This window comes from Orycteropus afer, unplaced genomic scaffold (genome assembly GCF_000298275.1).
Source record: "Orycteropus afer afer isolate SDZICR_OR568_19922 unplaced genomic scaffold, OryAfe1.0 scaffold00256, whole genome shotgun sequence".
In the NCBI taxonomy this organism is placed as follows: Eukaryota; Metazoa; Chordata; class Mammalia; order Tubulidentata; family Orycteropodidae; genus Orycteropus; species Orycteropus afer.
Window position 1 is genome coordinate 4,608,451 of NW_006921843.1, and position 25,951 is coordinate 4,634,401.

The window sequence follows — 25,951 nt, forward strand, 5'->3', positions numbered from 1 at the left end:
ACAGTCTCCGGGAACAATGAATTAGCAAATACTGAGCCATTGCTCCTAGGAGAAATACAGCGTAAGCTTCCTATGAGCCTCTGGTCACGTTTTTATTTACCAATCAATACATAACTGTTTGATGTGTATTTGTTTATAGACACTTATTTAATATATATTGTTGTTTCATTAACTTTGAACTCCAAGCAATAGCACTATAACTCATGCCTGGACAGAGCTACCTGCCATACATATTTTCTCTTTAAGATACATCACCACCTTCTTGCACTTAGGTACACTACATAATACTTCAACTTATGCTTGAGGACCATTTAAAATAGCAAAATTACCAACAAAAATGCGTGTGTGTATGAGGGGGTGGGAATGGCACCAAATAGACCACATAAAGGGCTAAAATAAGACAAAATGTTACCTGGTTTGACCTCAGCTGGAAATGTGTGCAATGGGTGACTAATCTGCTACTTTGTGCATGTCTGCAGTTGACTGCAAAAGTGTTGCCAGTATTGCTTAGGGTTACAAGTAAATTTTAGCAAGTAGGCATATTTGCAGATACAGAATCCACAAATAATGAGGATTAGCCGTAATGGTTTTAGCTGTCAAAAATTGTTTTCATTAAGGAGAATCATTGCCCATATCTATTGTTTCATTAAGGTTTGCTATTGATTATATTCTAATTCTATTCATTCTTTCTACTTTGTCGAAAGTTTTCTCTTGTCAACCCTATGGTATCCTGAAATACAGTTCATATGGAAAAGCAGTATACATGTTTACTTCTGTTCCTTCACTTACCATTTTTTAGAATAATGAGCTGGCTCACTAGACTCCTCCAAAAGTGACCAGGAAATGTTTGGTTTTTGTTTTTTAATTTGTTTAATGCCATTTTGTAATCATTAATTCTTTGGAAAATTTTATTTTAAAATCATGAAAGTCCTCAATAGTTTTTCAGAAAAGCACCTTTTTAGGGAAACATTTTCCTATGATTGCTGGTTGATATAGTCCCAAAGACTTCTAATAGAGTTTTGGGGAAGGTGCTTTGAAGCACATAACTTGAGTTTTCTGTTTCTCCTTGAATTTAAGTATTGTGACCAGCATGCTTCTGTGTGTGTGCTGAGAAGCCTCTGACAGGGCCTGGCTAGCCCTGGCTCTGAACCTGCCTAGCCACACGGAATGGAAGAAGGGAAGGGGAGGGTATTCTAAGGTGCAATGAGTCTGCCCACTAAGAATTATAGTCTGGTGTCCTAGAGTTCGTCTGGTTGCTCCTTTGATGATAGGGAAGTGTAGAAGAGGAAAATAATTTGAAGGGAGTTAAGTGCTCAGTGGATTTGTGGGGATGTTGTTTTACTTTGTTTCTTTTGCCTGGCATCTCTTGACCTATAGCCTGTCAAGAAAACAAAGGTAGTTAAGGTTTTGCAGAAACTTCATACATGCTTGACTAGCAGCTATTCTGGAATGTATTTTAGATATGTCATTTGGGTTTTTCTCCTGTGACAAATTTAAATTTTGTGAGAATTGACCACACTGATGAGTTTTAGACTGAGGTTTCTAGGATACTAAGTGAAGTGAATGTTAAATAGGGATAAATGTGTTTAATTATATGTGGGTCTACAGAGCACACTTATACTTCCTGAAGCATAGGACTCTTTTGTTAAGAAATCTGTTTGTTTTTTTTCCCCCTCCAGCCTTCCAGAATACTTTGTAGTGCCAAGTTCCTTGGCAGACCAAGATCTAAAGATCTTTTCCCATTCTTTTGTTGGAAGAAGGATGCCGGTAAGTGATTTCTGGTGGATTTAATGAATAAGCAATTTATAACCAACCAGTTAAGTCATACTGTGCTTCTCTCCTAGTTGTGGTGCTGGAGTCACAACAATGGTAGTGCTGTTGTCAGAATGGCTCTCATAAAAGATGTATTACAACAGAGAAAAATTGATCAAAGGTAATCAGAAGTGATCACTGTTACTTTAGAAATTTGTGATAAATAAGTTCAATATAGTAAACTCCCTGGGAGTCCCTGGGCAGTGCAAACAGTTAAGCACTTAACTACTAACTGAAAAGTTGGCTGTTCAGATCCAACCAGAGGTACCTCGGAAGAAAAGCTTGGCAGTCTGCTTCCGAAAGGCCACAGCTTTGAAAACTTCCTATTAATTGAAAATAATCGGCAATAATGTAGTTTTGTTAATTAGTTATAGCATCATATATTCTGTATAAGAATTGCTATGTTGAAAAGAATTTTTAGTATATTAAAATAATTGATACTTAAGTTATAAGAAACTTAAGAGTCTTATAGTGCTGACATCTTGCCATAACAGACATCACTTGCTGTTAATGTACTTTCACAGTGTGGTGATTTCTAGCTGAGAGATTTCAGAGTAAACCAAACTTTTCTTGTAGTTCAGTGTGTCTTACTTAGTGTAAGAAGTCACAGTAGCTCAAATGTTGGTTTTAGTTAGTTATCACAAACAGGTTTGCCATCATCTGCCATGGTTACCAGAATTCTCCATGTCTTTGAAGGTAGTCGGCATTTCTTGATCTTTCTCATAGCAACAACCATTATCTTAAAGACCTCTGGGCCCTTGGCTTCTGCACCTTCTTTGCTGGCACTCTGCCCTCCATAAGTAAGTTCACCCTGGCTGTGGCTTTAGTGCCATCTGCTTGCTACTGACCATCAAGTTTATACTCAAATCTAATTTGACAGCATCCACATGGAGGTCTCAAAGGCCATTTAAAGTCATTATGTCCAAATGTAGCTTCTATGCCCTGTCTCAGCCTGTTCTTCCTCCCTCCTCTTGCTTTGGTGTTCTCAGACACCTAGGGGCCAGTCTTGATGCCTTTCTCTTTCAATTTCCTATATCCAATCCAGCCCTGCATTCTGTCACCTCACTTTTTAGAAATCTGACAACCCATTGTGCTTCTGTCCTAGCTCCATTTCTACCAATAAGCCACCATTTCTTTCTTCCATGTCTCATCTGGTGCCCTATCCCCATCTCCTGGGCTTCAGCTATTCAGCATTTTCCTGTTCTCTTTCAACTGCTGATGTCTGCCTGTGCTGTTCCCTTCTGCGTTTCCTTCTTCATTTTCATCCATGACCCCCCTTTCCCCATCCATTTGCCACTCATTCTTTATGTCTCAACTCAAACATCACTTCCTTATGGTAAGCCTCCTTCCCATATTAGATCAGGCCTCACAGTTATCCATTATAGCACTTCGATTTTTCTTCATAGAACTCTTTTCAGGTTTAGTTAAGTGTGCATGCTACAATTTAAATGATGTCTGACTTTCTTACTAGGCTATAATTCCATGAATTGAGAGACTGTATCTGTTTGCACACCACTGTATATTCAGCCCCAAGTGCTTATAATATTGAATATTTGTTGCATAATGAGGAACCAGATGAGAAGATCTTAGAAATAGCCTAAGAGATTGAGATATATCATAGTTAGTTATTGGTACAGCCACATCTTAGGTTTTTTTCCCCACAGTGCTGTAACTAAGAAAGCCAAATGACCTTTTAATGACCATCAAGTTTTTGAAAAGAAGGATGATTATAGTTAGCACATATCCCTGTTCTCTGGTGGATTTTGAATTTATCTTAATCACATTAGAAATTAACTGTTAGGTCATACTCTGAGCCTTGTTTTCATTAACATATGGGCTGATTAAGTGCTCACAGGGGAATTTTGCTGTCAAAGGGAAGATTGCCACACTGGTGGATAAGATTTACTTACAAAATTTTATCATAATTGGCAGTTTTAATTAGTTAATTAAGTTACATTTATTTTAATGTCTCTTGTTTTCTCATTTACCCTGTTCTTCACAGTTAGGATTCTCTTTGTTGTCCAGCCTCATCTCCAACCCCTTTTTCTCCCTTACATGTCATCTAGGCCCATTGGCCACCTTTAATTTTCTCAGAAGTGAGCTCTGGTAGCATAGTGTCAAACCCACCAGCCATTCCTCAGAAGGAAGGTTGGGCAATCTACTTCCATCATGATACTGCCTCAGAAACCCAAGGAGGGGTTGCTATATGAGTCAGGTCTGACTCGACGGCACATAACAACAACAACAATTTTCTCAGATAGTCAAACAACTTTTCTACCAGAGGCCCTTTACATTAGCTGTCCCAGTGCCTGGACCACCTTTCTCCCTGTTCTTTGCATGTCTCCTAATCATTTGGGTTTTAGCTTCAATATTCTCAGGAGAGCCTTTTCTGGCCACTTGACCTAAAACAGTCTGGTAGTCATTAGATTATATCACCCATAGCATTCACCACATATTGACCATTATTTTCTTGTTATTAATTACCCTCCCCCCACTACCAGCAGCAGGAATGTAGGCATCACTCTATCTCAGCTTTTAGAATAGAGCCTGGTACATAGTAGGTACTCAACAAGTAGATGTTGAATAAATGAATGGTGACTATAGGAATTTTATCTTTATTAGGATTTGTAATGCGATAACTAAAAGTCATCCACAGAGAAGCGATGTTTACAAATCGGATTTGGATAAAACCTTGCCTAATATCCAGGAAGTACAGGCGGCATTTGTAAAACTTAAGCAACTATGTGTTAATGGTAATCTCGTTATTTTTTTTTATATATATACATATCTATATATAAGCACACATATATGAACAGGGGATATGAGACATGTCGGGAAAGATGATGTACCTCAAAAGCATAGAAATAGTTAGGGAGAGGCTCATTGAAGTATTTGTATAAATTATATTTTATTGTGTGAAAATATAAAAGCCTCTCAGGAAATAAAGTTTAAACTGCATTTTGGATGGATAAGGGAGAATGATACAATTAAAACACCCTCAAATCAGGAAAGCTATAATGGGAATACTTCTCTAAAATCATTTGCTAAATAGAACAACATACTACCTTATAGGCAAATTTAAGATTTTAGTGTATACAGGTATATTTTGAGAAATGTCATTTGAGATGGATATCAAATAGAGCAGTGTTGTGTAATTTTTGTGGTCTTATAGTTTTAATACATCTGTTTGAGCAAACTCTTAACAGATGCCTTTGATGTGCCCTGGAGGGTTGGACCACACAGAAGCATATTTAGTGTAAAGTGTATTCTACTGGAGTTGTGCTTGGAGAGATCCTTGGATCACCTGGGGGTCAGGAAAGGCAGTCTTGAATGAGGAGTGGTGGTTTGCTTGAAAGAAGAGCTCTGGAAACAGAAAAGGGGAGGGAAGATTAAAAGAACACTATGACATGAATGATTGTCACAGGCCCAGTATGTTGAATATAACTGAAGCTTGGGGTTTGTAAGGTGAGATGCAACTTGAAGTGGGTCAAGGCATAACTGTGCCTTGCAGTACAGGCCATGCCAGACAGACATAGTCTCAGTCCTGTAGGGTCAGCCATGGTGCCCCATCACCCATGCTTACAGAAGGCTGCTCTTCAGCTGACTGGGGGGAAGAGAAACAGGAACAGGGCAAGGCTTACAGAAAGGAAGCCTATTAGGGGTATTTAGCAGTGTTTACGCACAGATAAAGGAGGGCCAGAATCGGGGCAGGTCCTGATAGGGATGACCACGCCAGGAGTCTACTAACTCTTAAGAGGTCAAGTTGTTAAGACTATCTGAAATTTCCCTAAGAGAGCCAGAAGAGAAGATGATAGAGGCCCAAAGCAATGCTTTATTTTGCTTTTTCATAAAATTATAACATGTCTTCTTAAATATTTGCTATTATTGATGTGAAAATGGGTGATACTACCTCAAAGCTAACTTTTAAATATTAAAATCTATGATGTGTTTCTTTAACTGTGATATAGATCATTTAATACTAAATTTAAAATGTTTAAAGCTCGTGTGTGTGTGTTTATCATATTTATTACAGAACCTTTTGAAGAAACTGAAGAGAAATGGTTATCTTTGCTGGAAAGTACTCGGTGGTTAGAATATGTAAGGTTGGTACAACCTCTTTCCTTTTTCTTTAACTTTTTGTTTTGAATCATAGACTCACAGGCAGTTGGAAAAATAGTACACAAAGTTCCCAAGTACCTTTCACTCATCTTCCCCCAGTGGTAGCATCATCTTACATAACTAGAGTATAATATCACAACTATGAAATTGACATTGGGACACTCCACAGACCTTATTCAGATGTCCTCAATTTTATACATGTTCTCCTTTGTGTATGTGTTTATGTATATTGTTCTGTGCAGTATTATCACATGTATTGTTCTTGTTGTTAGATGCCATTGAGTCTACGCCAGTTCATAGCAGCCCTATGTATAACTGAGTGCAACACTGCCTGATCCTGCACCAGCCTCATAATCCTTGCCATACCTGAGCCCATTGTTGCAGCCACCGTATCAATCCATCTTGTTGAGGGCCTTCCCCCTTTTCCCTGACCCTCCACTTTACAAAGCATGATATCCTTCTTCAGGGAATGGTTCCTTCTGACAATATGACCAAAGTAGGTGAGACAAAGTCTGGCTATTCTCACTTCCAAGGAGCATTCCGGCTGCAATTCTTCCAGGGCAGATTTGTTAGTTCTTCTGGCACTCCATGGTACTTTCAGTATTCTTCGCCAATACCACAAGTCAAAAGCATCAACTCTTCTTCAGTCTTCCCTGTTCGTTGTCCAGCTTTCACATGCATATGAGGTGATTGGAAACACCATGGCTTGGGTTAGGTGTGCCTTGCTCTTCAAAGAAATGTCTTTGCTCTTTACCACTTTAAAGAGATCATGTGCAGCAGATTTGCCAATTCAACATGTTGTCTGATTGGTTGACTGCTGCTTCCATTGGTGTTGATTGTGGAACCAAGTAATCTGAAATCTTTGACAACTTCAATCTTTTCTCCATTTATTGTGATGCTGCTTAGTAGTCCAGTTGTGAGGATTTTCTTTATGTTCATGTGTAATCCATGCTGAAGATTGTAGTCTTTAATATTCATCAGTAAGTGCTTGAAGTAATCTTCACTTTCCACAAGCAAGGTTATGTTGTCTGCATGTCATAGGTTGTTAAGGACTTTTCCTCCAATCCTGATACTGCGTTCTTCATATAGTCCAGCTTCTCAGATTATTTGCTCAGCATACAGATTGAATAAGTATGGTGAAAGGATACAACCCTGATACACTCCCTGATTTTAAACCACACAGTATCCCGTTGTTCTGTTCAAACAACAGACTCCTGGTCTATGTATAGGTTCTGCATGAGCACATTTAAGTGTTCTGGAATTCCCATTCTTCTCAATGTTATCCATAATTTTTTATGATCCACAAAATCCAGTGCTTTTGCATAGTCAATAAAACACAGGTAAACATCTTTCTCGTATTATTTGCTTTTAGCCAAGATCTATCTGACATCAATAATGATATCCCTCTTTCCACGTCCTATTCTGAATCCAGCTTGCATTTCTGGAAGTTCCCTGTCAATATGGCTGGTGGGTTTGAACTACTGACCTTCTAAATGACTTAGGCACAGCACAACCGAGCTCCTTAATTGGCATAATATAGTACACAAAAACATTGTTCTACATCCTGCTTTGGTGAGTAGCAACTGGGGTATTAATAGCTTGTGAGCTGCAATCTAAGATGCAACTCTTGGTCTCTCCTTTTCTGGAGCAAAAAAGAGTGAAAGAAATCAAAGACACAGGGAAACTATTAGTCCAAGGGACTAATGAACCACAGGAACTTCAGCCTACACAACTCTGAGACCAGAAGAATTAGACACGGCCCTGCTACCAGTGCCAGCTACTTGGGAAGGGATCAAAATTGGAGATCCTATATAGAGTGGGAAAAAATTGTGGAACAAAAGTCAAAAACATATTTAAAAGACCAGGATTACTGGTCAGATAGAGACTGGTGAAACCTCTGAGACTATGGCCCCTAGTCACATTTGGGCCTGGACTCACTGCCATGGCTTAACTCTCAGCCAAGCAATAGGTAGGAGTAAGAGCTGAACAATTACACCAGGGAAATGTATTCCTTGGAACAATTAACCATGGTAGATCAGAAGGGAGTTATTTGCACTAGGAGAAAGCTCACAAAAAATTGTCACAAAGAATGTGTCAAGATCTATCCTGAAGTACAGTGCTGTCAGAGATAGGATAATATTCATATGCCTACAAGGAAGATCAGCAAAGATGACTGTTACTCAGAATACACATACCAACCACCAAAGCCAAAGATGAAATTGAAGGTTTTTACCAACTTCTGCAGCCTGAAATTGATGAAACATGTGATCAGGATGTGTTGATTATTACTGATTATTAGAACGCAAAAGTTGGAAACAGAATTACCAGTAGTTGGAAAATACGGCCTTGGTGATAGAAATGACACCAGAGATTGCATGATACAATTTTGCAAGACCAACAATTTACTCATTGCATATACCTTTCTTCAATAACATAAATGGCGGTTATACCCATGGACTTCACCAGATGGAATACACAGTAATCAGGTAGACTACATCTGTGGAAAGAGGCAATGTAGCAGCTCAGTATCTTCAGCCAAAACAGGGCCAGATGACAACTGTGAAACAGACCATCAACTGCTTATAAGCAAGTTCAAGTTGAAGCTGAAGACAATTAAAACAAGTCCACAAAAGCCAAAATAAGACCTTTGTTATATCACACTGAATTTAGAGGCCGTCTAAAAAATAGATTTGATGCGTTGAATACCAGTGATCAAAAGCCAGATGAATTATGGGATGACATCAAGAACATCATCCATGAAGAAAGCAAAAGATCATTAAAAAGACAGGAAAGGAAGAAAAGACCAAAATGGATGTTAGAAAAGACTTTGAAACTTGCTCTTGAACAGAAAGTAGCTAAAGCAAATGAAAGAAATGCAAGATAAAAGAGCTGAACAGAAGATTTCAAAGAGCAGGTTGAGAAGAGAGAATCGGTTATTATAATGAAATGTGCGAAGACCTGGAGTTACAATACCAAAAGGGAAGAACATGCTCAACATTCTCAAGCTGAAAAAACAAGAAAAAATTCAACCCTCGAGCTGCAGTATTGAAAGGTTTTATGGGCAAAGTATTGAATGATGCAGGAAACATCAAAAGAAGATGGAAGGAATACCCAGAGCCACTGTACCAAAAAGAATTGGTCAATATTCATCCATTTCAGGAGGTTGCATATGATCAAGAATCGATGGTATCAAAGAAGTCGAAGCTGCACCAAAGGAATTGGCGAAAAACAAGACTCTAGGAATTGATGGAATACCCATTGAGATGTTTCAACAAATGGATGCCATGCTGGAGGTACTTACTCTTCTATGCCAAGAAATTTGGAATCAGCTACCTGGCCAGCTGACTAGAAGGCGTCCATATTTGTACCCATTCCAAACAACAGTGATCCCACAGAATGTGGAAATTACCAAACAATATCGTTAATACCACATGTATAGATTTATGTAATCACTCTCATAGTCAAGACACAGAACTCCTTCACCACAATAAGCCTTCCTCCTGCTGCCCCTTTATAGTTGCACCACCTTACACACATCTCTAACTCCTTGCAAATAGTAATCACTTCTCTATTTCAGTAATTTTGTCATTTCAAGGAGGTTATATAAATCAACTCATTTCTATCTAGGAAAGATTAAGGAATTTCCCTGATATAAAAATCACAAAATATACTTTGTTGAAGAATCATACAAATACTGAAGATGTTCATGAGAATTACTGAGAATACAAATATATAGAGAGAAAGATTAGATTTGCTTGATATCAAGTACTTAAAATATTTGTAGTGGAAATTAGATTTTTTTTTAAAAACAGTATTCTCTTTTTCTTTCCTCAGGACATTCCTTAAACATTCAGCAGAACTTGTATACATACTTGAAAGCAAACATCTCTCTGTAATCTTACAAGGTAATTAATTACTGAAAACACCGTGATTACCATACCAGCCAACCTTGGTGATTGATTATCCACACTTAATGAAAATTACATTAATCTTACCTATTTCTTATTGGTTTGAATCCAGTAATACTTAAATTGGTAATTCAGTAATACTGAACATGGTAATTCATCAATATCAGGTATACTACAAATTTTCTAAATTAATAGATTAAGACAGTGACACTAAGATTGCAATTAAAAGAATAAAAAGAAATGTAATTTTCTGCGTTTTGTTAACTCTCTCTTCCTGTTTCATGATAAGAACATTCCTATCCCTTGTTGGATTAATAGTAAGTGTTAATTTTGGAAGAGCATCCTTTATCTCTAATCTTGCTATCTCTCTAATTCATACAAGTGTATTTTAACTTACATACCTTTTGGTTACTGCTAGATTGTGATTCTTAAACAGTTTGATATCAAGAAATTAATTGGACTGAATAGCCATTAATGTGAATTTTGTCTAGTATTTGTTAGGAATAAACTGCAATGTAAAAATCATCCAGTTAAGCAAAGGATAATTGGATATTAAAAAAATTTTATAGCTGGTATAATTCATTATATTAATATAATTTCTAAGCTTACAAAGTTTATTAATAGACTAGAAGCTACCTGATTATATAGTATATTCACATTGTACACGAATACACTGTGCTACTTAAGCTCTATTTTACAGAAGTCTATTTATCAACTGTCAGATTTAATTGAAAAAAGGGAGCTCTGGTGGCATAGTGCTTAAGGCGTTTGACTGCTAATCAGAAGGCTGGTGGTTCAAACCCACCAGCCACTCCTCAGAATGTAGGTTGGGCAATCTACTTCCGTAGTGATACCACTTTGGAAACCCCAGGAGGGTACCCTATGTGTCAGATCCCACTCGATGGCAGCACATTTGTTTTTTATTGTTTGTTTGTTTAGGAAAAAAAAAAAAAAGTAAAAAGAATAAAAATGCACTATGGAAAGTAATATGTACCTGATGCAGTTGGAGCATGCACATGTGTGTACACATGTGTGTTTAATTCACAAGTGCATGCAGAGCCCAGAAATGAGGTTCTATCCCCTCTCAACCAGTGTCTGTTCTCCTCTAGAAAGTTCTGCTTAACTTGGATTTTTTCATTCATTTGTAATAGAAAAGGCCTCAGTAGGGTTACTGAGCCTTCATTTTACTAATGATTTGTTTGGGGTGTTTTTTTTTTAAAAAAAAAAAAAAGGTTATTAAGATATAATTTATAAAATACAAATTCCACTTAATTTGAGAGTACAATTCAGTGTTTTTTTATTAAGTGCACAGAGTCCAGCTTTAGGTAATTTTCATCATCTCCCCCCCCCCCCAATACTCTGAAGACCTCTGGTGGTGCAATGGACAGAGCATTCTACTCAGCTGGTAACTGAAAGGTCTATAGTTCAAACTCACCGGCTGCTCCATAGGAGAAAGATGAGGCAATCTGCTTCTGTAAAGATTTACAGCCTTGGAGACCCTATAGGAAGTTCTGCTCAATCCTGTAGGGTCACTATGAGTCAGAATCAACTCAAAGGCAGTAGATGTTTTAAAAATATTTCTTGTGTCCCACAGTCAGACAACCACTAATCTGTATACCTTTTTTTTTTTTTTTACTTTTTTTCTTGTTGAAAATACACACAGCAAAACATACACCAGTTAAACAGTTTCTACATGTACAATTCGTTGACTTAATTATGTTCTTCAAATTATGCAACCATTCTCACCCGCCTTTTCTGAATTATTTCTGCCCCATCAAACCAACACATGGCCCCTAAACTTCCTATGTAACTTTTCAAATTGCTGTGGTCAATTTGATCCTTATGCTTAAGTAGCATAGTATATTCATGTACAATGTGAATATATTATATAATCAGGTAGCTTCTAGTCTATCAATAAACTTTGTAAGCTTAGAAATTATATTAACATAATTAATTATACCTGCTATAAAAATTTTTAATACCCAATTTAATATTCAAGGCAAACATTGTTTACTAATCAGCTTAACTGTTTGGTAGAATTCTCTTGTGAAGCCATCTGGTGTAGCAATTCCCCCCCCCCAATAGGTTTTTGATTACTGATTTAGTCTCCTCACTTGTTATAGGTCAGTTGAGGTTTATCGTTTCCTCTCTAGTCAGTTTAGGTAGATTGTGTGCTTCTAAGAATTTGTCCATTTCATCTAGTTATCCAGTTTGCTGGCATATAATTATTCATCATACTCTCTTGTTATTCTATCAGGTTAGCCACTTCTCAAGTGGCTATATCATTTTACTCCCCCACCAGTAATGTGTGAGGACTCCAGTTTCTCCATACTCTTAACCAATGCTGCTGTTGTCTATCTCGATGATTATAGTCATTTTGTTGGTTGTGATGTGGTATCTTCTTATGATTTTGTGTGTTTATTGGCTACTCTTTTTTTTTTTTTTTTGCAAAATATCTATTTAAATTTTATGCTCATTCTTCATTTGGGTTGTTTGTCTTATTATTGAGTTCTAAGAATTCTTTATATATTCTGGATAAAAATTGTTTATCATATGCAGGATTGGCAGAAAGTCAGTCTGGGCTTGTGTTTTCATTTTCTTAATGCTGTCTTTTGAAGTGTGAATGTCTGAAAATTTTGATGAAGTCCAATCTATTCTTTTTTGAAAAATGGGTCATGTTTTTGGTGTTATACCTGAGAACTGTATGTTTAATTCAAGTCATAATGACTCTCTCCTGTTTTATTCTATACAAGTTCTATAGTTTTAGCTCTTGCTCATTTTAATGAACTTTTGTGTATATTGTTAGGTAATAATCTTAAATTCATCTTCTTTCATGTGGAAATTGAATTGTGCCAGCACTGTTTACTGAAAAGACTATCTTTTTTGTGTTGAATTGCCTTGACATTTGTGTCAAAAATCAATTGACTGAAACTATAAGGCTTTTTTTTGCTGGACTCTCAGTTTTATCCCATTAGTTTTTATGTCTGTCCTTATGCCGTTACTTCACTGTCTTAGCCTTATCATAACTTTTGAAATTGAGACATCTAAGTACACTAGCTTTGTTTGTATTTGCAATCATTTTAGCTGTTCCAGGTCCTTTGTGTTTCTATATAACTTTTGGGATCAGCAAAAAAAGAAACCTACTACAATTTTGTAGAGATGCTTTGAACCCTTAGATCACTTTCAGGAGAATTACATCTTAACAGTATTGAATCTGCCAATCTGTGAACATGGATGTGTCTTCATTTACTTAAATCGTCCTTAATTTTACAGCAATATTTTATAGTATACAAGTCTTATACTTACTTTGTTAAACCTACTTAATATTTTAATTTTCTAATGCTATTAAAAATGTAATTCATGTCTTAATTTCATTTTCAGATTGTGTATTGTGTATTCAGAATATTGTGTGTAGAAATACAGTTGATTTTTGTCCTGCAACTTCAGTGGGCTCATTTATTTTAGTAGTTTTGTGAATTCCTTAGAACATTTTATATACAGAGTCATATTAAAACTGCAAATACAGTTTTACTTTCTCCTTTCCAATCTGAATAAGAGCTCTGGTAGCGTAGTACCCAAGACACTTGACTGTTAACCAACCAGCCACTCCTCGGAAGGAAGGTTGGGCAATCTACTTCCGTAGTGATACTGCTTCGGAAACCCAAGGCGGGGTTGCTATGAGTCGAATGCCTTTTATTTATTTTTCTTGCTTTACTACACTGACAACAACCTCTAGTATAATGTGAATAGAAGTGATAAGAGCAGACATCCATATTATTTCTAATCTTAGGGAGAAAGCATTCAGTCTTTCACCATTAAGAATGATGTTAGCTATAGGTTTATAGTAGATGCCTCTTACCAGGTTGAGGAAGTCCCCACCTATTCCTAATTTGCTGAGAATTTTTATTGAGAATGAATGTTGGATTTTTTCAGATGCCTTTTCTGCATCTAATGAGATGATCATGTTGTTTTCGGCCTTTATTTTATTTACATTGTGTTCCTTTAATTGCTTTTCAGATGGTAAGTCATCCTTGCATTCCTGGGATAATTTGGTATGCTAATAATTGTTGATGGTTTTTGCATCTGTAATCATAAGGGGTATTGGTCATTAGTTTTCTTTTGTTATCTTTGTTTGGCATTGATATCAGGATAATACTTGCCTAATTGATAAAGCTATAAAAGATGAGAGGGAAATGCTTGCCACATATTTTAGGATGATAGTGGGTTACCATGTGGAGTGTACCCTCTTTCACCTCCTAGGCATCACCATCTAGAGTCATCAGTAGAAAGATTACATTATATTTAATATCCTTGATAAAATAGCAGTAGAATGGTTTTTAGAAAGATATCTGCCACAAACCATTGAAACATAAAAGAGTATGAGGCATGAGTGTCTATTAATCTACAGAACATTCATGCATAAGACTATTTACCATTTAAATGAGATTACTAATTTAGTTGATTTAAAACTCTTTATATCATCTTAGAGTTGTCAGAATACCATGAAATTTCCTTGCACAGATTTTAAAGGAAGCCTGGGCATAGAATAGTGAATTGCCTACTTTACCTATCCCCTTTCTCTGTGATCATTTTTCTATTAATGATCATTTCCTTTCCATTTTATTGACAGAGGAGGAGGGAAGAGACCTGAGCTGTTTTGTAGCTTCTCTTATTCAAGTGATGCTGGATCCCTACTTTAGGACAATTACTGGATTTCAGAGTCTGATACAGAAAGAGTGGGTTATGGCAGGATACCAGTTCCTGGACAGGTGCAACCACTTAAAGAGATCAGAGAAAGAGGTAACAATGCCTTCATGTCTTATTATCAGTCTTCAAGTGTTCCCAAGATAATTTGTATGTCTTTATGAGAGGAGCCTTCTATAAAGAGATGTGGGACGTTTTACATGTTGTAAACAGCTTAGTTTTCTTAGTCCAAGATTGACTAAATGGATTAGAGTTCAGATTGATGGACTTATGTAGATTATCCTAACTATAAAAGTGAAATCCCAAAAAGTTGTCTATTGAATTTCCTTTAAGTTGAAAAATATCTGAAGAAATGCTGCATTAACTCTTTTGTAGTGCAAGTAACTAGCACATTCGTTATTTTGATTTTTCAAACCTCATTTTCTTAAAATAGGACACATTGGGTACAGCTTAAGAGGGATACCTTTCTAACCTCTGTGCGTTAGTGGCTTCCTTGGATATGTAATTGTTTATCTCATAGACCATTCAAACAATGCCAGTTTCTACAAGGTTGCTTCAGAGAGTACAATTTGATTTGTGCTATCTCATACTAAATAATGAATTATATTATCTGAGACAGTCTCAACAGTGCGTCCTTTCCTTGTAAAATGACCAGACTTATATCATAGGACAGTGAGAAGCCCTCGTTATGAAAACAGCTGATATCATGTGCCTTTCTTCAAGATACAAGACATGTGATCTGGAGGCTAATGCCAGACATTTCTCTGAAGCTCAAGAAAGTGTTCTGGATGTTGAGCCCACAAGGTTAACCAAAGCTAATTACAGAAGGTTTCAATTTTTTTTTCTAATGTTCTGAGAAAATTGTTTCCGGGATGCAGATAAATACATTTTTTCCCCATCCCCCAGCACCATGCTCATCTGTGTACTGTGACACTTTAGTTTTACAGGCATATCTCAGGTATTATGAATTTGATTGCAGACAACCATAATAAAGTAAATATCATACTAAAGCAAGTCACAAATATTTTGGTTTTCCAGTCCATGTAAAAATTACTTTTATACTATATTGTAGTCTATTAAGTGTGCAAACAGCATTATGTAAAAGTGTGAAATATTGTGAGAATTACCAAAATATGACAGATAGAAAGTGAGCACATGCTGCTAATAAAAAAAAATGCAGTATCTGCAAAGTGCAGTAAAACTAAACATAATAAAATGAGGTATGCCTGGATACTTACTGGGAAATAGAGTTGTGATAGGTATCACGGTGGGACGTGCTTCTTATGTTTGACATCAGGTCTGTTTACTCAGTCCATGTATCCTGCTCAACTTAGGCTTAGATGTTTTTTCTATTCTCTTATTCTCTTCTTAATGGCAATAAATTTGGAAATAAATGTGAATAGCTGAAGGACAATATTAAATAATCACACTTTATGTTTTTATTTGCTAGTCTCCTTTATTTTTACTGTTCTTGGATGCCACATGGCAGCTATTAGAACAATATCCAGCAGCTTTCGAGTTTTCTGAAATGTATTTGGCTGTCCTGTATGATAGCACCCGGATATCACTGTTCGGCACTTTCCTGTTCAACTGTCCTCACCAGCGTGTGAAGCAAAGCACAGTAAGCAATGTTGTGGCTACATCCACTTTTTTAACAACTTTATTGAGATATAATTGAGGTGCAATAAGCTACGTATTTGAAATTTACAATTTAAAACCATCTCAGCTATCATTTTAAGCTGCAATTTCTGTATGAGTTATTTTAAAGATGTATATAAAAATCTAGGAACTTATTTTATCTTTATAAATGAGCATTTTATGTGCTTTTCTCTGATGTAAATTGTTTGTAATAAACGAGTTTAAAGATGTAAATTATTTTAACCACCTTAAATGCATGTAAAAGTTATGTTTACACTATTTATATTATATAAATCTCTATACTATTGATATTTCCACATGTGGGCTGTTGGAATGGGTGATATAAGAGACCCTATTTGAGGACATTTATTTTCTAGGTCAGTAGAATAAAAGTTGTACAAAATAAGCTCAAGAAAGTTTAGAGCTGAGACGTTGGTCATGTATACTGGACTGAGATTCTCCACAGAATCCTGCAGGCCACACAGCAGTCACTTCTGGGTAGTAGTATAAGTTTTTAATCACAATTCATCAACCTAGAGGAAGAATCACTTACGACCAAGGAGGGTCTCAAGTAAAATTGAAAACATGCCTCTGTGGTCTCACATATGTTTGAAACAACGTTAGTCCCATAGTTGCTAATATGAACGTCTAGAGAAACTGAAAGGACAGCTTGATACAGGCCTTTGAAGAGACTTTCTGAGAAGGGATTACCCTAACAATGAGGTCTTTAGCTTTAGCATTAGGGCTCTAGCCTAGGCGGTGTGGACAGGTATAAGGTAAATACTGCTTTAGGGTCAAGAATCCTGAATTCTGGCCCTACTCTGGGAAAGATGCTAGGCCTAGGTTCCTCTTAGGCTTAAGCTTGTAAGCTCAAGTTTCTCATCTATAAGATGAATCCATCAAACTAGCAGTGCTTTTGGACTCATTATGTAAGTCAGAAACATTTTGTAAACTGAAGCATTATGCATGTTATTGTAGGGAAATGAGTCATTCTGGATTATAGATACGAAAGCCAAATGGACTGGACAGCGATTTTATTCAGGCTGGTGCAATAGGGAGAGAACTTCATTAATGAGAAACATGCAAAAGAGGAGTGGCCTGGAGTCTTATAGAGGCAAAGATCTTAACTCAGAATATGTGAGCCATTTCTCCACATTGCAGCTTGCTTTTTGGGAGCACAGGGCTCATATACATTCATTATTGTTAGACAGTTTTTCAGATTTAATAGCTTGGAAGAAAATTTTTATCAAATGTATTCTATCCTTTTCCTAGAAGAATTTAAGATTTCCAAATACTGTGCTAAGTTACAAGGATGGGCTCAGAATCTGCTGAGGCATGAAAGACGATTTGTTCTTAAAATAAATAGTTGTTTGTTTGTTTGTTCTACTGTATGTAATTTTTGATCTTATTATAGGAAAACTAAAAATATTTATCTCTCGAGATGATCAGATTTTTCATAGTCAATGCCTGACCACTAGCATCTAAGGAGGCCTCAGAATGGAAAAATGAAGTAAAGCTACTTCATTCTGGAATGTCCTTCATGTTATTTTGTTGGCTTACCCCTTGCTTTCTTTTCCTTTCATTCCCTGCACTACCCTGGGCATACATATGCACATACACATGCAATTTGAGCTAGAACTTACATGATGCTGGGAAATCAGATAGCCTTGTTACACTGAAGTATAAAATAAGAGTGTATAAGCTTGGAGATCCCAGTGCCTTTCCAGTGCATTGGGTGGGCACTAGAACATAGAACTATATGGGTGCCAGGTTGACCCTCAAAAACACTACTCACTTCTGCAAGATAGATTTACAAGTAGATTTATATACAGGAATAAAAGTTACTGAACATTTTTAAATACTAGATTTTCACTGCTCTCCCTATATTCTAGTGCTGTACTTTTAAAATTTTACTTTCTATCAAAAACTTTTTTGGCAAATCTCTCTCTTCTTTCCCTTCTTCAGCATTTTATATGCATGACTTGGCTGAGCAGTAAGACCTGAGGCAGAGGCTAGTTAGTGCTGCCTCTTTTCCCAAGAGCTGAGATTTTGGGCACTTCACTCTACGTAGCCATATACCAGGAAGGAATAACCTTTCCTTCCTTTTTCCAGTCTAAATCCACCTTAGATGCTAGTGCTCAGGTACTGTTTGTAGAAAATCTAATCTTTCTTGGAGATAAATATTTTCAGTTTTCACATTGAGAGATAAAAAAGATGACTGTCTCTGTTTACTTTCTTACAGGCAATTAAAACAGGTTGGAGTTTATATTTTACTAGATTTCCTCTCTTAACAGTACTAAGTCAATAGGTCTTTTTATCCAGGCAGATATATGATGACAAAATCTAATGAATAACAGTGGAACAGTGTCTGATAAATTGCCGAAAGATGAGCTCCTTAGAATGGAAGACACTCAAAATGTGACAGGGGAAGAACTGTCTCTTCAAAGTAGTTGTCATGTGCTGTCAAGTTAGACCCAACTTACAGCAACCCTTCCTTGGGTTTCCAAGGCAGTATCCCTACGAAGTAGATTGCCCAGTCCATCCTTAATGATGTGGATGGAGTAAAGCTTTCAAGACTTTCATTAATTCATACAGCATGAATCAAAATGAGAAGAAACTGCTGCAAACACGCATTAATAATCAGAATGTAGGATGTACGAAGTCGGAATCTAGAAGAATTAGAAGTCATCAAAAATGAAATGGAATACATAAAGATCAGTATCCTAGGCATTCGTGAGCTAAAATGGACCAGTATTGGCCATTTTGAATTGGACAGTCATATGGGGTATTACACTGGAAATGATAAGCTGAAGAGGAATGGCATTGCATTCATGGTCAGAACATTCAGAATGTATCCTGAAGTACAGTGCTCTCACTGGTTTAATAATATTCATACACCTACAAGAAAGATCAGTTAATATACTTATTATTCAAATTTATACACTAATGCCAAAGATGAAAAAATTGAAGATTTTTACCAGCTTTTGCAGTCTGAAATTGATCAAACGTGCAATCAAGATGTATGCATAATTACTGAAGATTAGAATGAGAAAGTTGGAAATGAAAAAGGGTCAGTAGTTGGAAACTATGGCCTTGGTGTTAGAAATGACAGTGCCAGAGATTGCATGATAGAATTTTTGCAACACTACTGATTTATTCATTGCAGATACCTTTTTTCAATAAGATAAATGGCAACTATACACATGGACTGCACCAGATAGAATACACAGAAATCAAATTGACTATATCTGTGAAAAGAGATGAAAGAGCTTATTATCCTCAGTGAGAATGAGGCCAGTGGCCAGCTACAGAGTGGAACATCAGTTATTCACATGCAAGTTCAAGTTGAAGCTGACAAAAATTAAAACAATCAATGAGAGCCAAAGTATGACCTTGTGTATAACTCACCTGAAGTAAGAGACCATTTCAGGAATAGATTTGACACATGGTACACTAATGACTAAAGGCCAGACATCATCATCATTGTTGAATGACATTAAGGACATCATACATGAAGAAAAGAAAAGGTCATTTAAAAGGCAGGAAAGAAAGAAAAGACCAAAATGGATGTCAGAAGAGACTCTAAAACTTGCTCTTGAACATAGAGTAATTAAAGCGAATGGACAAAAGGATAAAAGAGCTGAACAGAAGATTTCAAAGGGCTGCTCAAGAAGACAAAGTAAAGTATTAAAATGAAATGTGCAGAGACATGGAGTAAGAAAACCAGAAGAGAAGAATATGTTTGTCATTTCTCAAGCTGAAAAAACTTCAGAAAAAAATCATGCCTTAAGTTGCAGTATTAAAGGATTCTGTGGGTAAAATATTGACAGACACAGGAAGCCAAAAGATGGAAAGAATACACAGAGTCACTGTACCAAAAAGAATTGGTTTATGTTCACCATCATGTTGTTGTTGTTGTTGTTGTTGTTATGTGCCATCAAGTCGGACCCAACTCATAGCGACCCCTCCTTGGGTTTCCAAGGCAGTATCACTACGGCAGTAGATTGCCCAACCTTCCTTCCGTTCACCATTGTAGAAGATAGCATATGATCAGTAACTGATGGTGTTAAGGAAAAAAGTCCAAGCTGCACTGAAGGGATTTGGCAAAAAATGAGGCTCCAGGAACTGATGAAATACCAGTTGAGATGTTGGAACAAATGGGTGCAACACTGGTAGCACTTACTCATCTATGCCAAAAAATTTGGAAGACAGCTACCTGGCCAAACAAATGAAAGAGATCCATATTTGTGCCCATTCCAAAGAAGAATGATTCAACAGAATGCAGATGTTATCAAACAGTTATCATTAATTAACACATGCAAGTAAAATGTTGTCAGAGGGGACCATTCCCTGGAGAAGGATGTCATGCTTGGTAAGGTAGAGGGTCGACAAAAGAGGGGAAGCCCTTCGATAAGATGGATTAACACGGTGGCTGCAACAGTGAGCTCAAGTATAGCAAAGATCATGGAGCTGGCGCGGGATCGGTGGTGTTTCGTTCTGCTGTGCGTGGGATTGCTATGAGTCGGAAGTGACTCGACGGCACCTAACAACAATAACAAGTAAAATTTTGCTGAAGATAATTCAAAAACAGTTGCTGAAGTACATTGACCGAGAACTGCCAGAAATTCAAGCCAGATTCAGAAGAAGATATGGAATGAGGGATATCTGTCATTGCTCATTTCAGATGGATCTTGGCTGAAAGCAGAAAATACTAGAAAGATGTTTACTTGTGTTTTATTGACTATACAAAAGCATTCAACTGTGTGCACCATAGCAAATTTGGATAACATTGCAGAGAATGGGCATTCCAGAATACTTAATTGTGCTCATGTGGAACCTGTACATATACCAAGAGGCAGTTATTCAAAAAGGAAAAGGGGATACTGTGTGATTTAAAATCAGGACAGGTGTGCATCAGGGTTGTATCCTTTCATAATACTCATTTAATCTGTATGATAAGCAAATAATCTAAGAAACTGGATTATATGAAGAAGAATGTGGCATCAGGATTGGGGAGGAGTCATTAAACTGCAATATGCAGATGATAAACCTTGCTTGCTGAAAGCAAAGTAGACTTGAAGCACTTACTGATGAATTTAAGACTACAGGCCTCAGTATGGATAACAACTCAACATAAAGAAAACAAAAATCCTCACAACTGGACCAGTAAGCAACATCATTATAAATGGAGAAGAGATTTGAAGTTGTCAAGGATTTCATTTTACTTGGATCCACAATTAGTGCCCATGGAAGCAGCAGTTAAGAAATCAAATTGCATTTTGCTTTGGGGAAATTTTACTGCAAAAGACCTCTTTAAAGTGTTCAGAAGCAAGGATGTCACTTGAGGATTAAGTTGCACCTGACCCAAGCCATGGTATTTTCATTCACTTCATATGCATGGAAAAAAGGTAGGCAGTGAATAAGAAAGACCAAAGAAGAATTGATGTATTTCAATTATGGTGTTAGAGAAGAATACCGAATATACCATGGACAAGAAGAATGAATAAATCTAACTTGGAAGAAATAAATCATAATGCCCCTTAGACACTAGCATGGCGAGACTTCATCTCACACACTTTGGACAAGTTAACAGGAGGGACCAGTTGCTGGAGAAGGGTATCATGCTCGGTAAAGTTAGAGGATCAGTGAAAAAGAGGAAGACCCTCAATAAGGTGGATTGACACAGTGGCTGCAACGATGTGATCAAACATGGCAATGATCGGGAGGATGGTGCAGGACTGGTAGTGTTTTGTTCTGTTGTACATAGGGTCACCAAGAGTTGGAACTAACTCAACAGTACCTAACAAGAATAGCAACATACATGATATTTCAAATAACTAAAAATGTATAATAGTATATTTTGATACTTATTGAGTTTTTACTTATTTGAAATAGAAAAGTCTATAAAATGCTTAAGAATATCCTGCTGTTATGTGTGTTCCAGGGCCATGGTTGTGGCAATAGGCAGTAGACCTGGCTCTAGATGTTGCTGACCTCCTGCCTGCAGAATGTCTTCCCTAATAACATTTACCCTTTTTTTCTTTTCCTTATTCCAAAGAAATTTATGTTTATTTGGTAGAAATTTTGGAAAATACTGAAAAGTACAAAGCAGAAAATAAAAATCCATCATTTCTCACTGTGCACTCAGTATTTTGAGATATTTCCCCAAGGGAACTAAATTGTTCTTGTAGTTGCTTTTGTCACTCATTTAGGATGATGTTCCTTTCATGTGCCTGCCATGGATTGAGATACTCTAGATTGCCTCCCAACTATACTTATCTCCTCCTCCTCCAGTGTGGAGTCTGCCTGCAGCCAGTGATTGGTTTGATTTGCATAGGCGGGATAGCACCAGAGCCCTAAGGCTGCATAAGCCCTGAGGGGGCATGAGATAGTTTCCTGTAAGTGACCCAGTCTCAGCCAAATGTTAACGCCATGATGCCTTCCTCTCTGCTCCTTGGCTGTCCCTTGGATATTTACGATAACTGGATAAGTGGAATGTTTCTCTGCTTTTAGAAAATAAGTTGTAAAATAGGTGGCAGTGAATTCCATCCAATGGTGTTTTTTTTTTTTTTTTTTTTTTGGTCATACTACTTAACCAAGTTTTATAAAGGCAATTGCTTACAGGTATGATCATGTGCAGCATAAAAGTAAAATACTGTGATTCTAAAAATAATTTTGACATGTTTAAGACTTTATGGTATCACATTAGTGAAACTTTACTTCCCTTAATAACATGCTTATTACCCAGAGGGTCAAACTTCCTTAGTGTAAGGAAGGGAGGGCACTAAGCACACACATGCCATGTTCCACAGACACATTAATGTTCCTTTTATTTGAAGTGCCAAAGAATGTCTCTTCTCTGTCTTGAAGTAAAATGTGCTGCTTGAATGGGTTCTGATTGTACCTGTTCAGAAAATTTGACTTGTACAATGATGATTTGCTCATCAGAAGAAGTAATTTGTAAGACAAGATCCTTAGTTTTGCATCTCTCCACAATGTTCAAATATTTTATCTTGCAGGAATTTGCTATAAGCAGAAATATCCAGTTGGGTGATGAAAAGGGCTTAAAATTTCCATCAGTTTGGGACTGGTCTCTTCAGTTTACAGCAAAGGATTGCACTCTTTTCCATAATCCTTTATATGTTGGAAAGAGCACACCTTGTATACAAAATGGTTCTGTGAAATCTTTTAAGCGGACAAAGGTAATCACAAAAATGCACTAAGAGTATGAACCTGATACTTGCTCACATATAACCAAAAACATCGTTTTCAGAACAAGAGTATTAGAAATGAAGTTATTTCCCACAACAGTGCTGCAAATACAAGTTTCTGAGGGCTCTGGTGGCACAGTCCCTAAGATTTTGATTGATAACCAGAAGGTTAGTGGTTCAAATCCACTAGCCACTCCTTGGAAGAACGATGGGGCAGTCTACTTCTGTAAAGATTTATCACCTTGGAAACCCAAAGGGGGTTGCTATGAGTAGGAATTGACTAGATGGCAGTGGAATTGGTTTTTTGATTTTAACTGTTTAGCTGATCTTCTTTTCTCCTGACTTCTCTTCTCACGTCTGAGCACCCAAACCCTGATGAGTATCTGATGCCATGCAAAAAAGACATGGAGGCACCATCCTCTGATCTCCTCCAACCTCACAAGTGGGAAACAGAATCACCAGCAGCAGCCCAAGGCTTATTCCTACGAGGCCAGACATGCCACCACTCTCCAACCTTTTTACCAACTCTGACACCAGCCGTCCCACTGCACTCACTACTTTTCTGCCGAGTTCGATAATTCATTGCAGTGACCACACAGAACTCACAGACAGTACTCAGGATAAGGAAAATGGGATTTATTAAGGAAGCAACAGGTTACAGTTCAGGTTCAGGAAGGCTCAGTATACAATTCTTCGATCATTACAGCCTCCCCTTGGCCAGGCCCTCAGGCCCTTTGGCCTTAGGTGCACCTCACTTGGCCAGCAAGGCTCCCGCCCAAAGGCACTCAGCTTTCTTGTTCCATGGCCCAGCAAGTTTGCCACTGTGTCTCATGCCTCTTGGTACCACTGCCACCATTTCTGCCGGTTGTCCCTGCCAGTCCTCCTTGTCGTGTCTCTGCCAAGAAGGTCCAGCACAGGGATCTTGGGTCTAAAGACACACGCGTTCCATCTCCAGTTCTTCTTTCTTGATGGCAGTGAAACCCCCCGTTTGTCTCTAAAAACTCAGTGCCGTTGAGTCAGATCCAACTCACAGCAACCCTACCTTGGGTTTCCAAGGCAGTATCTCTACAGAAGTAGATTCCCCATTCTTCCGAGGAGTGGCTGGTGGGTTTGAACCACCAGCCTTCTGGTTAGCAGTCAGAACCACCAGAGCCCACCAGAATGACAAAACTAACCAGTCCCCACATTAGGGTTCAATACACCTTCATTTGCATGGCCCCACGTCCACAAGGGTACCATGTACCTAATTCATTACTAATAAGCTATCCGATCCCCTCGGTAGACCAATGATGTTGTTGTTATGTGCTGTCCAGTCAGACCCGATTCATAGCGACCCCTCCTTGGGTTTCCAAGGCAGTATCACTATAGAAGTAGATTGCCCATCCTTCCTTCTGAGGAGCGGCTGGTGGGTTTGAACCGCCAGCCTTCTGGTTAGCAGTCAAATGCCTTAGGCACTATGCTGCCAGAGCTTCCTGGTAGACCAATAGCACCTTATATTTACTTAGTTCCTCCCAGTCATTCAGTGGAGTCAAAGACCATGGCTAGGAGAGCCATACCAAATACTTCACTGTACCATCGGCCAGTAGGAGGCAGTTCTGAGCTGGAGAATTCCAACCCTTGCAACCCTCCACTCTGCCCTGCTAGTTCTTGGTAGTCAGCCAGCTTGAGATTTTTTTTTTTTAACCCAGAAATCTTAGGAATTTACACCTGAACAAATTAATGGATAGAATGTGTTCACCTCCCCTCCCCCCCATGCAGGCTAGTGGTAGTACCCTAGGTAGCATTAGCACCTAAAAATGTAAAATTCCAGTGGAGGAAGAGTAGAATGAGTATAAGAAGAGAAGGAACAAAATGTCCTCTGTGGCGAAAATGCCACCATTTTTCAGTGTTATTTTTTGCCATTGGCCCATTATTGTCTTGGTACATACTTCAGGAAGACTGTAAAATTTGTCTTCTATACAGAAAACCTACAGTTCCACCCTACGAGGAATGCCATCTTCTTTGAAGAATGGAATCATCAGTGATCAAGAATTACTTCCGAGAAGAAATTCTTTGATATTAAAACTAAAGCCAGACCCATCTCAGCAACTGGAGAGCCAGAACAGTGGTGTGGAGCAGTACTTCAGAGACTGGTTCTCCAAACCCACTGACCTGCATGGCATCATCTTGCCACGTCTGTCGGGAACACACATAAAGCTGTGGAAACTCTGCTACTTTCGCTGGGTCCCCGAGGCCCAGATCAGTGGAGGCGGCTTCATCACTGCCTTTCATAAGGCCTCCCTTCTGGTGGATGAGATCGACATGCTCAGCAGGATGCTCCGACAGCACCAGCGTGGCCCTCTGCCAGCCTGCTACGCACAGCCTGACCAGAGCAGGATGTACTTCCAAGCCAGCAGCCCACACACCACCTCGGGAACCCCCGAGTTCCTCTCTTCTTCTTTTCCATTTTCTCCTGTGGGCAATCTGTGCAGACGGAGCATTTCAGGAACACCATTAAGCAAATTCTTAAGTGGGGCCAAAATATGGTTATCTACTGAGACATTAGCAAATGAGGACTAA

General features: G+C 37.9%; 1 protein-coding gene across 1 annotated transcript in view; it reads left to right on the forward strand.

Annotated features, from left to right (window-relative positions):
• The window catches only part of MTMR10 (myotubularin related protein 10), a 119,271-nt gene extending 93,320 nt beyond the window's left edge, over window positions 1-25,951 (forward strand). Inside the window, exons 8-16 of the mRNA XM_007949899.1 lie at window positions 1,680-1,767; window positions 1,845-1,933; window positions 4,435-4,565; window positions 5,846-5,915; window positions 9,766-9,836; window positions 14,470-14,639; window positions 15,994-16,164; window positions 23,201-23,383; window positions 25,355-25,951. Of these exons, the coding sequence (XP_007948090.1) occupies window positions 1,680-1,767; window positions 1,845-1,933; window positions 4,435-4,565; window positions 5,846-5,915; window positions 9,766-9,836; window positions 14,470-14,639; window positions 15,994-16,164; window positions 23,201-23,383; window positions 25,355-25,951 (1,570 nt within the window). The remainder of the gene's footprint in view (window positions 1-1,679; window positions 1,768-1,844; window positions 1,934-4,434; window positions 4,566-5,845; window positions 5,916-9,765; window positions 9,837-14,469; window positions 14,640-15,993; window positions 16,165-23,200; window positions 23,384-25,354) is intronic.